General features: G+C 42.1%; 1 protein-coding gene across 2 annotated transcripts in view; it reads right to left on the reverse strand.

Moving 5' to 3' along the window:
- Positions 1 to 7,265: 7,265 nt before the first annotated feature.
- The window catches only part of LOC117242488 (patched domain-containing protein 3), a 39,457-nt gene continuing 31,935 nt past the window's right edge, over positions 7,266 to 14,787 (reverse strand). The window contains exons 5-9 of one of the 2 annotated variants that reach the window (XM_033509197.1): positions 13,663 to 13,863; positions 13,448 to 13,579; positions 10,812 to 11,125; positions 8,742 to 9,952; positions 7,266 to 8,673 (exon numbers count right to left, since the gene is read on the reverse strand). In XM_033509197.1, coding sequence (XP_033365088.1) covers positions 8,544 to 8,673; positions 8,742 to 9,952; positions 10,812 to 11,125; positions 13,448 to 13,579; positions 13,663 to 13,863 — 1,988 coding nt within the window. In that variant the 3' untranslated portion in view covers positions 7,266 to 8,543. Of the gene's footprint in view, positions 9,953 to 10,811; positions 11,126 to 13,447; positions 13,580 to 13,662; positions 13,864 to 14,787 lie in introns of both variants that reach the window. The other variant, XM_033509199.1, reaches the window with a different exon arrangement.

Raw genomic sequence — 14,787 nt, forward strand, 5'->3', positions numbered from 1 at the left:
ATTAAAACATCGCTATAACCACTTTGATCGATTAATTTCGCCACGTAACGATTAGTTCGTTTCGAGATTCTTAAATTGAAAATATATACAGAGGAATCATTTTTCCAAAGATTAACACGTCTCGAATATTCTTCGATATTCGATCATCGGTAAAATACCACAAAGCCGATGAAATTTTCTGTAAAGAAATTTGGTTGTTCAACGTCGTGAATTATCAAGGTATTCGAGCAACGTTTTCATGAGCTCCAACTTGCAAGTTGCGGCTTAAAAACTGCTGGAAATCTGAATCTCAGCATCGAGAGAAAATTTGTTAAAGTTCTTCGTTTCGTTTCAGATTAATTCGTAGAAAAAGAGAGAGAGAGAGAGAGGAATTAAAACTCGTTCGCGACAAAGGAGATATTATTCCAATGAAACCGAAATATTTCGCATCATTACTCGTCGCTTGACACGAATGGAGAAAATAAAGGAAATAGAAAAATGGAAAAATGGATAGAAGACGTATGGAGATAGTCGCTACCTTGCGCTTACGGACAATCATTTTTCCAAGCACCTCGACAATTTTTCAAAACTGCTATCAAACAAATTGCTTCGAAATGAAGACACTAAAAGCAACCTTCGAGCAATTCTTCGATACTGAAGCATGCGATTCTCATTATAATATAATTCTCCTTTTTTTTTCAAATCAAGTTTCTCGTGCACCAACACAATTTTCCAAAAGCAAGGAATACAAAAGGTACTTCAGGCAGCAAAGAGGGGAAAACTCCCTGAAAATAGAGAACCTTCTCTACACAACTTAAAGCGCTCTTCGTCTTAGTTTTTCAAGCACTTTCTACTCCGTGCTCGTAACTTGAGTATCAAAATTGGATACATTTATTATGTAAAAACCGGAGAAGAATTAAATTTGAGGGTATTCTATCTTCTTGCCAACTAGCGTATTTTATACTTCTGCATATCATGTTCCTTACTTGTACACATTTAAATTTCCCACAAATGCATAAACAACCTATAGTCTACAAATCATTCAATTTTGGGACCCATCCTAATCTTTCTATTTAAGAATGTATTCTATATTTCTACATATCTTGTTCGTTTCTTGTACATATTTAAATTTCCCACAAATGCATAAACAACCTATAGTCTACAAATCATTCAATTTAAAGACCCATTCTAATCTTTCTATTTAAGAATGTATTCTATATTTCTACATATCTTGTTCGTTTCTTGTACATATTTAAATTTCCCACAAATGCATAAACAACCTATAGTCTACAAATCATTCAATTTAAAGACCCATTCTAATCTTTCTATTTAAGAATGTATTCTATATTTCTACATATCTTGTTCGTTTCTTGTACATATTTAAATTTCCCACAAATGCATAAACAACCTATAGTCTACAAATCATTCAATTTAAAGACCCATTCTAATCTTTCTATTTAAGAATGTATTCTATATTTCTACATATCTTGTTCGTTTCTTGTACATATTTAAATTTCCCACAAATGCATAAACAACCTATAGTCTACAAATCATTCAATTTAAAGACCCATACTAATCTTTCTTTTTCAGAAGTTTATTTTATACTCGCACACATCATGTTCTTTTCTTGTACACATTTAAATTTCCCACAAATGCATAAACAACCTATAGTCTACAAATCATTCAATTTATCCTCCATTCCCTTACTCACACTCACAGAGAGTCGAATCAGTACAAGCACGATGACATCAAATTTCCTAATACTGCCACGTCCCCGGTATTAATTCACAAATGCGCTAGACCCGCCAGCATGTCTGTCGTTCCTACTCGTTCAACAAGACGAACCGACAACAAGAATAGGGAAAAGAGGGAATAAAGAGAGAAGAAAGGGGAACACGCTGGTCTGAGGGATGAAACGAGACGCGTTAGGTCGAGAAGATAGGAAGAGCGGTTGCGGGTGTTGCGCCTGTACAGATATTGATCGGTCAGGTCACGCAACAGGCTGCTTGTCAGGATACTCGTCAGGTTCCTCCCCGGCTAGGAACTCGCCTTAGGATTCCCGACAATAACTCACGGCCTGGAGAGAGGCACGCCGTTGCATAACCCGTCGACGAGCTCGTGGTTAATAATTCTCTGTCCGACGTGCACGTTCGACGAATCCGCGACCGGATAATTTGCTCTGCCTCGAGATCAGCCTCCGACGGAGAATGGCTGCGACTCTAGCGACAATATCGAACCCTTTGAACCCGGCATTCCCTTCAAACGGACGGGAATTCGTGGAGGAACGAGTGGCTGATCGAGTTAGTCTGCAAGGTGGGGAGAAGAATTCCGCTAGACCCTGCGTAGCCTGGAATTTCGCCAGGTTCTTCAACGTGGCCTGGCTTCTGTCTTCATCTACGTGGCTTGACAAAGTACTTGCGACATTCGTAGACACCTTCTGTAGGACGCGTTACGTGCGTGTTATTGGATACATTTTGAAACTTCATTAGCACCGTGACAATTAATGATCGTATCGGTAACGTTTGAAACAAGTTTGCAAATGTACATGGAAGCTGTGGATATTTGAGCCGCTCAGGAAGGCAGATCGAGGAGCAACTCATTGTTTTTTTCGCAACGTTATCAATTTTCCGTTATATAGATACGTATCCAATATGTTCGACAAATTACGAGGAACATTTTAAAAAGAAATGCTCGTAATTGTTTTCCTTTTACGTATTTTCATTTATGGAGAGTTGACTTTCAACGTGCTTTTGTGGCCGACTCGTTTATTGCGAGCATACCGTTCGCAGAGCTCAGCAAAGTATTCGAACAGTCAATTATTCGTTACATCGATAGATCTGAATGTTCAATATATACTTCGTACTTTATTACTTAATACGTATACTTAATACTAGTTGTACGCGTAAGCTTAGACTAAATATATATTTACAGTCACTTCTATATACATTCTCAGATTGCTTTCAAACTTGCTCGATATAATCACCACAATCGTATGTTGTTACAGCGTTTATGAGATTTCAAAATGTTTAATTCATACAGCACATGTAATTCATACAAAAGTCTTCTATTGTATAATGAATGCTGAAATATGTTTGTAAGCTAAATATATGTGTGAGTATATGGTGCAACACGAAGGTACCTGGCTCTCTCCTCGTCGATATGCTAATTTATTCAATATTCCTCACGGTGTAGCTTGAAACAAGACGGAAGCGAAGTAAGAGCTCCTTTTTCTGGGAATTTGATGAATATTTTCTAAGCTATCTCTCTCTCTCTCTTTCTCTATTTTTGGGCTTTTCGGTGCTAGCAAACTGCACATCGTGATCCAGCTGGAAATTATGAGAACATGAACTGCGAGAACATGGAATTCGAAGGAAATAAAAAAAAAAAAATAAAAAGGGGGAGGAACCTGTGCGCGGTACGCTGCGATAGGAAGTTGCGAACCCAGAGACCAACGACATTTCATGAATACAGGTTTGATTGGACGTCCTATGTCCGATAAACGTTGTCGACATTTGCGTGATGTTGTTGGCTGCTACGCTGTAGAATGATGTTCGTTCAATGATATCAGGAGGTGGCTGCAATAGGAATGGATTACGAGGATGTTAGTCGTGCAGGTGGAAGCAAATCAATTTGTCCGATCGATGGTTAGAGGAAGGCGAAATTACATCGAGACACTTGCGCCACATAGTGATAGTAATTATAGTTAACAATACCTGATTACCACATCGTACGCTGTGAATCGATTAACTTTGCTCTCGTAATAAAAGCAACTAGACCCGATTTACCTGAATTCTTGACATCTGCGCGAGTGAGTCAGGTCCAGATGCTGTCTGACAGCGCAAAATACATAAAACGATTTAATCTTCCGTAACTGGTGATATTTAACCAGTTAGCTATTTTTGACGAGTATACTCGTCATGCGTAAAAAGTATTTAAATTTGCTGTATAAATCGCAATTTAATAACTGCAATAAATTGCAGTATACCCGTCGTGAACAAACGACAATATTTTGTATTACGACGAGTATACTCGTCATGGGTAAAAGGTATTTAAATTTGCTGTATAAATCGCAATTTAATAACTGCAATAAATTGCAGTACACTCGTCACTCGTCACGCGATATTTTATACCATGACGAGTATACTCGTCATGCGTAAAAGGTAGTTACAATTTGCTGTTTAAACTGCAATTTAATAACTGCACTAAACTGCAGTATACCCGTCATGAACAAACGACAATATTTTGTATTACGACGAGTATACTCGTCATGGGTAAAAGGTAGTTACAATTTGCTGTTTAAATTGCAATGTAGTAATCGCGGTAAATCGGAGTAATACAATGAACAAATAAAACAGTAGTTTCGTTACAACTTGATTCTATAATATATTATAATTATATTTTGACATGCGTCTGCCATCGACGAGTATACTCGTTGTCGCTTACTTTTCGCGACACACTTTGGATACACGCTTTTCAAGGAAGTCGCAACAGCTAACTGGTTAATGCGGTTCTTTGGGAAAAACAAAAGTTAGCTTAACTGATACGAACTGTTATCGCTAACGAACCCGAACATTAAATGTCAGTGACATTAAATCAGTGAGTTGGCTGAATCGATATCTGCAACTGTGCAACAACGTGTGATTTTTCAACTCTGAATGTATTTTTGCCACAACTGTGATTAGTCAACTGCGGCTAAAAGTTGCTGTGTACGTTCGTTCCTCGTATAGAACCACCGACACGCGAGATTTAATTGAAATCCGGAACACCTCTTGCGTCTGTCATCGAAATGGACCTGGCCAATAATAGATTGTAAAACTAATCGAACGAGACGATTAACGAGACAACGTTGGCCACGAACGAATCGTAGGGCATTTCCAACGTCTCGATTTCTTCTCCTTTTACATTCCAACAGTATGTTAATGCATTGTTGACAAAAAAATAACAGTTGCCACTTCATGAGACGTTTCCCTGCCAACGTTCCCTATTTTCTCTGACAGCAAATTGCTCTATCGGAGGATATTGCGTTCGATGGATGGGACTGTTATCCTGGCGAGATAACAGGATAAAACGTTTAAAACGATTCCGCAGTATGGAACAATTCCACTGGCACACGGCAGCGAAAATGTAAACATCGATTTCAGAAGGATTAATAGAGAAAGATAGATGGTGAGAAACTGGCAAATTTGTATTTGCCACTAGAATTCTAATAAGACGTCGCTCCGTAAGTCCTGACGAATCGTAAAGGTAAGATTATTCGTGGCAAATGTAATGGGAAAGTTGTAGAAAATGTAAAAAATTGAAGACGGAGAATTGAAACTTTCTGATTTGCAAGCATCGTAACTTGGAAACAAACGCATGAAATGCAACAATTCAAAGGCTATCTTGTCGAGGGAAGTCGATATTTATATAGTGCGTGGAAACATGTTGCTCAAATTGCTAATTGACAACGATAAAACGCGACAAATTAAGTTAAGGTTTCGCGATGTAAATACCAAGTCGTCCGAAAAGTTTCTTTCGCTTCGTAAGGAAATAACAGATGAGCAATATTTTTTTCTTTTATATTATTTAATTACATTATTATTCGATAATCATATATCATTATATTATTAATATTATTAATTCCAATAGAACGAAATGGATCATACATGATTCAATAAAATAATATAAATCAAAAACGATCATGAATCTATTATTTCCTTACAAAACGACAGAAACCTTTCGAACAAGCTAATATTTCCTCAAATAATCCTGTTACTAATTGTACCATTTCTTTCTCAGCTCGTTTCTAAAACAAGAGGGAACGTCTCGAACGTATCTCGTGACACTGTCAATTTCTTCGTCATTGCTTCTACATTTTTCACAACTTTCCTATTACGTTCGTCGTAAATGATTCTACTTCAGCACCTCAGCACCTATAAAATTATGCTTGTTAGAACGATTATTAGAATTTCAGATGCCTGAGGAGGTACAAAAATTCTCTACTTCCTCCTTTTCGTGAAAAGGTGGATGCTCGGCGATATTCTCCATCCAGTAACTGCTTCGAATTTGAGAAAAATGTGCGACGTCCCGTGTCGAATATCACGACAGTTTCAAGAGCGTGTGCACCGCGCGCAGTCTGGAGAAATTTTCTGGCCTCGTAAACATCGCTGTTCCTTCGGACGGCGATTCACTGTGTCTCGATAGCAGCGTTCCTTCGCGCGTACAGGAATCCCGAGGTAATCTCTGTTCCGATGGAAACCTTTGAAAATCGCCCGCTATCCGAGACGTCGGGGATGCAATATCCCAAAAGGGACAAGTCGACTTTAAGCTCGGTGTTTCATGCATGGCCGGACTCGCCGGAGCAAATAAAAGAATATCCAGGGACAGGGATTCTTCCTTCAGCCTGCTATCTTCCTAACCCCGTGCACATTCTTTCACTTTACATACAAATTTCTCTCTACATACAAAATCATGCGACTGCGTCCGTAATGGAAAAAGAGAAAATATAGACTTTCTTCGAAATTTTCCATTTCGAAGTGCCATTTGTGATTTTGGTCAAAGGTTCCAGCAACCTATCGTATCGACTGTCTGTGTAGAATCTATGCTCGCGTGGGATAAGCGTCTGCTGACGCGGTAACATCGACTGCTAGCAAGTCTCTCGGTGAAAGGTTGTGTCGTAGGTAAGGAAGCGAAGGATAAGTCGTTCCGATGGTTCTGTTCCATGCTCGCGGTAAATTTTCTGCAACTTCTCTGTAGCGTTGTTTATTCGTTCAAAGGTAAGAGAAGATTTAAAGCAAACTTTTTACGTATTCATAGGATCTGGTGATTCTTGTTTTAACAAGTTAGTTGGGCATCCCAGGCTTTGTAAAGGGACTCCCTCTTCCTCAAGTATTTTGCATGGAAAAGGAAGGACGAGAACACGGTTCCGGGAAACAACCATCAGGAAATCATTACCAGAATATATTTCGCTTACAAGAAGTTTCTCAATGGCAGCTGCCAGTCTGTGACAATGCATAATATTCGCTGCACTCTCTCATTCACCAACACGCATACTCGTTTGTGCTATACAGAAAGAATTGTGCCGAACACGCAGCATGTATCGTTTATTTTATCCATTAAAAATCGCGGAAGAATATATTTCCTTTGGAATAAATCGTCGTTGTCGAACGTATTTCTCTTTCGGAACTTTCTCTCGCTTTTCTTTAACATCTTCGCTCGTAAATTATGTCTCTTCCGTAATACCTTCTTCTATATTAAATAGTACATAATATATGATAGATCTGTTTTTTTTTTTTTTTTTTTTTTTTAATAAAATCGACAATTAATTTTTCAAGATTAGTTTTCTTGAATCGCTATAAAAAATTTGCTAAAATAAGGAGAGCAGAGTTCCCATTGAAAATCGCAAATACAATACAAGTTGACTCGCAGTCGTACTCCACGCACGTGTCACACATTTGAAATCAGCGGCGTGATAGCATTACAAAGAAGAGAAACACCGGAGGAGAATCGGCCTCGGTTCGTTTCTCGATCGAACTAAAAAATATCCACGATTCCGTTCGATTTCGTTTCGCCGTAGCACGGCCGTGAAACGTCGTAAGCTTGCTTCGCGACTACTTTGCAATTTCCCCTTTTCCTTCCTTCTTTATCGAGAACACATTTCATGGTAAGGCACGATCGACGGTTCTTCGAATTTTTTTCTTGAAAAATTGATTCTCCCTGCTGTTGCGTTTTGGTTTTGATTTCCATTGAGCAGATTCGTTCTTACATTCTAACTGCAGATCGTGGAAGACCACTTTCGTCGTTCCCTACGATCCTCCACTGACTCGTGCACGGTAACTACCGTTGCCTGCTGGTACAGCTAGAAGCTACTAGTCTAAATAAAAGACTGTGGTCGAACTAGTATCGGAGAAGAAATTCGTTATCGTGCATTCGGCTCAAGGTAAAAACGTATCAAATTCGCTGCTTCGATCAACGTCAGCCCGGATTTTCAAAGCTCGACCACGGTCAGTCTATCTTTCCGTTTCTTCTAATAAAACAATCACGGGAAAAAAAGACTGGAGAATGTTTAAAAATACCGGCTGACGTAATTCGATCTTAGAAGGTGCTATTTTTCTACCATACAGTTCCTCTGACAGTATCCTAGAGCTCACACTTGAAAAACGAGTCTCTTTGCTTACTTTACTTACTTACGAGTCTACACTCGAGTCTCCTTTCTAAGACGAACACGACTTGCAGAGACGTTCCTGAGAAGATTTCTTTCTTTCTTTCTTTCTTTCTTTCTTTCTCTCTCTCTTTCTTTCCTTCTTGTTAGATATACTGCTCCGGGGAAGGAACCATATTCGCTGCTCTTCCAGCCACCAATTTGTATCTACAGCCACGAGCAAGTCTTTCAAGCCTGATTGCCAGGTTCCAAGAGAAATTCTCAAACAACGTGAACCGTATTTTCGACGACCGTCACACGACAGAAAAATTGGATTTCCCTCTGCAAGCCGTGCACAAGCTACACTCGTTCCCTGCTTCTTTGTTCTTAAGGATAACGCGGGTCAGTCAGGTACCTCGAGGAGTGATGCAGATTATGGTACGATCTACTTCTCCTGTGATCTCTGTGCAGCTGATTGGCCGGCCTGTGAGGTGGATAGGGTTCCATGTAAGACACCGTCCTGGCTGCTCGTCGCTCCTGATCGTTCTGAGTCTCTGGGGTCGTGGCAGAATAATCCGGAGGAGGAGCAGCTGGCGGTGAAGAGGTCTGAAACTGAGACGTGCCATAGAGAACGCCTATGGACCTTCTCCAGACGTCGTGCCGCCTTTGGTTCTCTGGTTCCAGCTGGCCTTCCCTTCTTCTACTTTGGGAGGAGCCACTTTCCGTAGAGTTGCTGTCCTCGCTGGTGCCCAGACCAGGATCTCTGTCTTCGAAGGCGGCTAGACTGGTGGCGGGACTGTCCTGTAGACTTTTCGCGGGTGCAGAAGAATGGTAGTAAGTGAGAGTCGGGTGTGGGATCACGTAAGGCTGCTGGAGTTTGCAATTCACATCCTTTTCCGACACTTTCCGCTGTTGAGCCTTGTCCGAGTCGGTTTTCTTGTCTTTGTAGGACGACGGGCCGAACAGAGAGAGCAGAACGGGCAGCAGGAACATGCCGTGCATGGCTCCTATGAATATCACCAGGAATACCATCTTGAAGAACACCATGAAGATGTAGGTACCTGCAAGCACTAAAGCTATGAGGCCGAGGATCGTTGAAGTGGCTCCTTGCACTATCGGAAGACCGAGACTGTACAAGCTTTCCTTCACTCTGTCCTCCGCAGTCTTTTGCTTCGAGCTCATGTAGGCGTAGCAGATGTGAGCGGTGAAGTCGACGCTGAAGCCTATGCACATGATGAGATTGATCATGGATATGCTGTCCAGGTTCACGTCCCAAAGAGCCATGTACCCGGCCACGCCTAACTCGATCGAAATAATACAGAAGGCTACCCAGAGGCAGCACAGAACGTTGGGAATGAAGATGAAGCTGATGAACATCATTATGAGGGCGCCGAAGACCATGCATTGGATGCTGGTGGGCTTGACCAACTCGAACTGGTCGAAGAACACGAAGTAAGGGTGGAAAACGCTGGCGTTTAACGAAGACTGAGCGCAAATCCGACGCAGTTCCTTCACCATGTCTTTCTCTTGATTCGTTCCGCTGACGTTCACCGCCTGGATCAGAAATCTACTGGCGATGATGTGCTCTTCGGCCTGGTCAAACTTCACGTCCAGAGAGAAGCTACTTTTGGGGGACAGCCAAGTGTCTTTCAACAATTTGATGAAAGTTTTCTCGTCCTTGATTTCCACGTCGGTGGCGCTGTTGTTGGCATAGCTGAGGAAGCTTCTGAGCCAGCTCTCCGTGTATATGGGAGCGCTGCTGATGTACTTGCTGGCTTCCAGGGACCTGGTCAGATTTTCCATTTGCGATTGAATCACCGGATCGCTGTAGTCGTACTTTCCGCTTACTACAACCTGAAACAAAAGTGACAAAAGTCTTTGTAGACCCTCGCAGCAACTGGTTCATGAAACTCGTCAGCGAATATCAGCGGAATTATTTAATTTCAGACCAGGAAACTTTCTTCGTCTTTTGCTCGCCATTTACTCGCGATCTAAAGATATTGAACACGCGGAATGAGGTATAAAATTATGAAGAGCGGTTTCTATGAACTTGAAAGTCCTCCTATAGCCCGGACAGCAATTAAGTGTCTTCCAGCCACGCCTAGTTCGCCAGAAACTAGCAATTACGGGGTTCCGGAGCGGAGAATGCGGCACTCTCGACGTTCCAGCGAACGTCCTCTGAATTGATCCAGAAAAATCGCGACAGTACCGTGTGACGCAACGCCAGTCACTTTTCTTCGACGCAGTGAAGCCGAGAGAAAGTTGCCCACGTGACATAATTGCATGTAGCGAGTTACTCGCAAGTTGATGAATCTTCGGAGGTTTGTCGCGGTTCCTGGACCTTTTGGCTAGAAACACTTTCTCCTTCTCAACCCTCAAAAATCTCTTCGATTGAAAAACGAATCCCAAACAAACACCTAGCCAACCCAACGATTTTCGACTTTTTCTCGTTACAACCGTTTCTCGATTATATTTTATTATCTTATTGTTATTTAAATTTAGTATTCAAATCTATTATATCTCAATATTCAGGTCATTCACGCTGGACCTGCATGTTTTCGTTATTCGTATTTGTCGATACAGTAAAAAATAAATAAGTTAATGTCTCTGTGTCAAAATAGTACGATACTGCGTGCCTCAAAAATTACAAAAATCGCGAATCTGCACCAGAATCTGCTACTTTCCAGATAACGATCGCCTGTATTCTATCTACCTGTATTCTATACGGGAACTCCCGGAAGTAGTCGTCCTGCCGGTCGTAGAAAGTGATCGAGTAGGAGTCGTTCTTGGAGAGCTTGCGACGGTCCAAGCCCTCCTGAAGAGTCGTCAGGCCGTAAAGAGCGCCAGCAAGGTAACAGGCGAATATCAGGATGACGATGACCTTGACGGGTCTGCAATTCAGCGCCGTGGCCAGATAATCCCTGAACCAGCTCATGCAGCCGTGTTCTGGGTTATCGATGGGGTTGTATGGATCGTCCGGATCTACTCCTCCACTGCACAGTGCTCTATAGAGCCACGATCTGTTAGCTGAAAAACAAAATAACATTCGTTCGTCGTTAGTTCGCTGATTCAAGTGGAAAAGGGTGGTTGTGGTGTATCACGCGATCGCTCTTTTCACGAGAATCCGTTGCATTGTCTTCTACTATGAATCCCGTGCACATTGTGAGAAAAAGAATGTACGGAGTCATTGTTTAGTGGGAACAAAGCCAGAGGAGAACGACGGTACAATGTCACGCGCCAAAACGACAATGAACATTATGATATACGAAGACTCGCATTAGTACGCCGAGCACGCGTTCCTGATCGGGACAATCGATTTCCAAGATGCGTTGACCACGTGTGTCCGCCACCTTTCTTGCTTACCGATTGATTACCAATTCTTCTCGATCGAGTCACGATACCAATTATTAATGATAAATTCCAACGACCTTAAACCTTTGAGGCCTAGCCGCGCGTGAGGATAAAAGCAACGTTCGCCGTGTAAATTACATTTGCGTCGATGGTGCGTGTAACCACCTTGAAATGGCACTTTCACCGCGTTTTCCAGCCGATGGTGCACGAGTGATCGCGGAAATGAGCAAATACAGTTTGCCGCTTTTCACAAACCATCGAAAGCAGCGAGAAAAGGGGAAAACTGGAATATGCAAAACGCAGATCGTGCAAAAATATGCAAGGCGGTATTGTTTATAACTGTTGACAATGCCTCGGGAGAAAGTGACGAGGTTACATAACGCAACGGTGATCTAACGAATTAGCGACGCTCTAACGTAACCTGGTACGCATTTCTCGCGTAACCGGCGGCTACCACCGGACATCTGGCGTCTCGTCTGTTTCCCATCGAATTGGCAAGAACCAAAGGAGTACACAGACGAAGTAACTCGATTCGGATCGCAGGACGATCGATTTCCAATTTTGCCAATTACGGCTACGCGCTATCGCCAAAGTGATTTGTCGACTCGTAACCGGTGTAAGGGATAGCAAGGGACTTGCTGTTGCATCGAGCCACAATTTCTAAATGATTTTAGAGACTCGACGACGGTTGATCAGAATCTTCCGGCTTTCACGATCGAAATCGCCGACGATTTACAACGACCATTCTCTCGCAATGATCATGTACCAACTTTTCACGATCAAACGGTATTCGTGAGAAGATTTTAGTTGAAGAAAGGTCTGCTCCAAGAGGATTTTTAGAGCGGCCGCCTTTCGTAGAATGGAAATAAGAATAAAGCAGCGTTGGTGTAATGGCCCCAAGAGTCCGAGGTCCGGCCGGCCGCTGCTTAGCATAGAAAGTTCCGTGGCAAGCGGCAAATAAATGAAAGTTCAAATAAAACCAACGAATGATACGTTCGACGAGGCTCTGCCCGTGAAAGTATTCCGGGTAACGTCTTCTTTGGCGATTTAACGGTCCCTGTTACCATCGCCGCGTACGTGTAAGTAAACAGGATGGTTACATCGGATGTAGTAACCGAAATGAGTCGCAAACGATCGTCGAACTCTTACTTTTACCGACCACCGCGGATTCTTCAGCGTTACAAGGTTACGTAACAAGAAAATGCGTGTGTATCCACTTGCAACTCCATTTCTCGCTCTCACAGTGTCGCAGCTTCTTCCAACGTTAGTCCTGAATCTGGTTCGACCAGTTTCGCTCTCTTCTTTCTTTTTTTTTTTTTCTTTTTTTTATTCGGAATTAGAAATTTCGGATTAGACATTCTTCTCAGAATCGGACAGTCTACGGTCGTGAGCAGAAGAAAGTTTAAAACTAATATTCGAGTATGAGCAAACTTCGCGTTAAACATTTTGTTTCTACCAACGCTGGTCTGTTACATTATAATTCAGTTTTGCAAAATTACAACGTTTTTCCAGAGCCACGTTTACCGTGAGACGCGTTAGGTGCAAAAAGCTGGCATCTCGCTCCCTGTTTGGCCACGTTTAAGAACCAAGTTGCACGCCTAGAGCTTCCAGAAGTATAAACGCGGCCCTGGTTCCTTCCTCCTTTAACTCTTTAACACGTTGACTGCCACGCGTGTTTTCACTGAAATCTCCGTCAGGCCGGCGTGCCGCAGTACCAAGCGTCCTCTGATATTTTAGTAATGCGAGTAAATAATTTTTTTAATAAACCATTCTCGTATTACTTTCATAACAATTCAATAGTTTTATTATTTCCTCTAGAATGTCTTCTCAAATACCTACGACGATCCTTCGCAAGTAGTCAAATAAGCGCCACCCGAATACGGGTGACGCGGCCCTACCAGAAACTTTGCTGTCACCCGAATACGGGTGCCGTGGCAGTCAACGTGTTAAGCCTTCTTTCGCGGAACGTAGAGATCAGAGTATTACTTAGGGACTTACAGGATTTGGAGAGAGGCTGCACCTTGCAGCACAATACGCTGTGCAGGTTCTTCTGCTCGCAGTAACCGCTAATGGCTACGCAACCCGTGAAGAAGGTCAAATGGAAGACAAAGGTGAAGACCACGGCGAATCCTGAAACAAAGAAAGTAACGGATCATCCATTTGGCCTTGGAGTTTGGAGTTATTGACGTTTAGGTAAATCGCGTGCTACGGACCTGAATAAATACAGAAGATCTGAACCGAGGGGAAAGGCGAGAGAATGCCAATGAAAAAAGATATCATGTCAGTGAGCGAAGTGATAGTGATGGAGACAGCAGCTTCGCTGAGAGTCGCAGCCATTCTTTCGGGCACCGGTTTCATTATACTGGTTCGTCTCCAGGCCGCCAACATGACGAAGGTGTCGTCGATTCCGATACCTGCAAACAATTCGATCGATCAGTTCGATTAATCGGAAGTAACGTCAGGTTACTTGGTTGTAAATTAATATGAACGGGAGGAAAAAGAAAAGAAAATACAATATGACACAACTGAGTCATTGTGGGGGCGATTTGTCGGCGCAAACACCCCTTCGGTCGGTATAAAAACGACTACAGTGCCATTAGCGTGATAACAAGGCGGCAGTTAATGCGTCGAGTGAATCAGAATGGCTGGCTTATTCGTGATTCAGCCTGTCTACATTTGGACGACGATTTATAACCGCTAATAAACGCATTTATTCAATTTCAAGCAAGGACGACCGATTTCCACACCATTTCCCGCGTTACCATCCAAACTTTTCCATCGAACCATCTTTCGTTCGATGAATTTCTGCCGGAAATTCATGTTTCTGCCGTTTCGCGCTCACCTCAGTGCGCTTAACATTGCATTTCAGTGAGTTACTGGCCGATTGAACGCGACACATATATTTAAAGAGTGGAACATAGTAAATTTCCGTCGCTTATCGTACCGTTCCAATCAGATACATCGTTTGTTTTGGCAATTACATCCTTAGCTGTGCTTGGTAATTTCCTTCCATTCTTACTCGCTTTATATTAAAATATTCCTTTTTAACAGTGGAGCGAAAGTAAAGTTAAAATTGAGAGGTCGATAAAAATGTAGTAACCTACATTCGTTTTTCACCAGTCCATTAGACAATACTAGCCATTGTACAAGTGTTTCCATTATTATACTAATTGCTATGAGAAATATTTATCTGGCAGCTTAAGAAGAACGTCGGATTAATCGAAAGGATCAACAACAACAGGCGTAATTACAATGAATCCAAGATTGTGTATACTAGGGAAAGCAACCGAGTCGTAACGCAATGATCATTGACGAAATTGTTGCAAAACACTGCTTAA

The sequence above is a fragment of the Bombus vosnesenskii genome, unplaced genomic scaffold (assembly GCF_011952255.1).
Source record: "Bombus vosnesenskii isolate JDL3184/JDL3185 unplaced genomic scaffold, Bvos_JDL3184-5_v1.1 scf7180000016274, whole genome shotgun sequence".
In the NCBI taxonomy this organism is placed as follows: Eukaryota; Metazoa; Arthropoda; class Insecta; order Hymenoptera; family Apidae; genus Bombus; species Bombus vosnesenskii.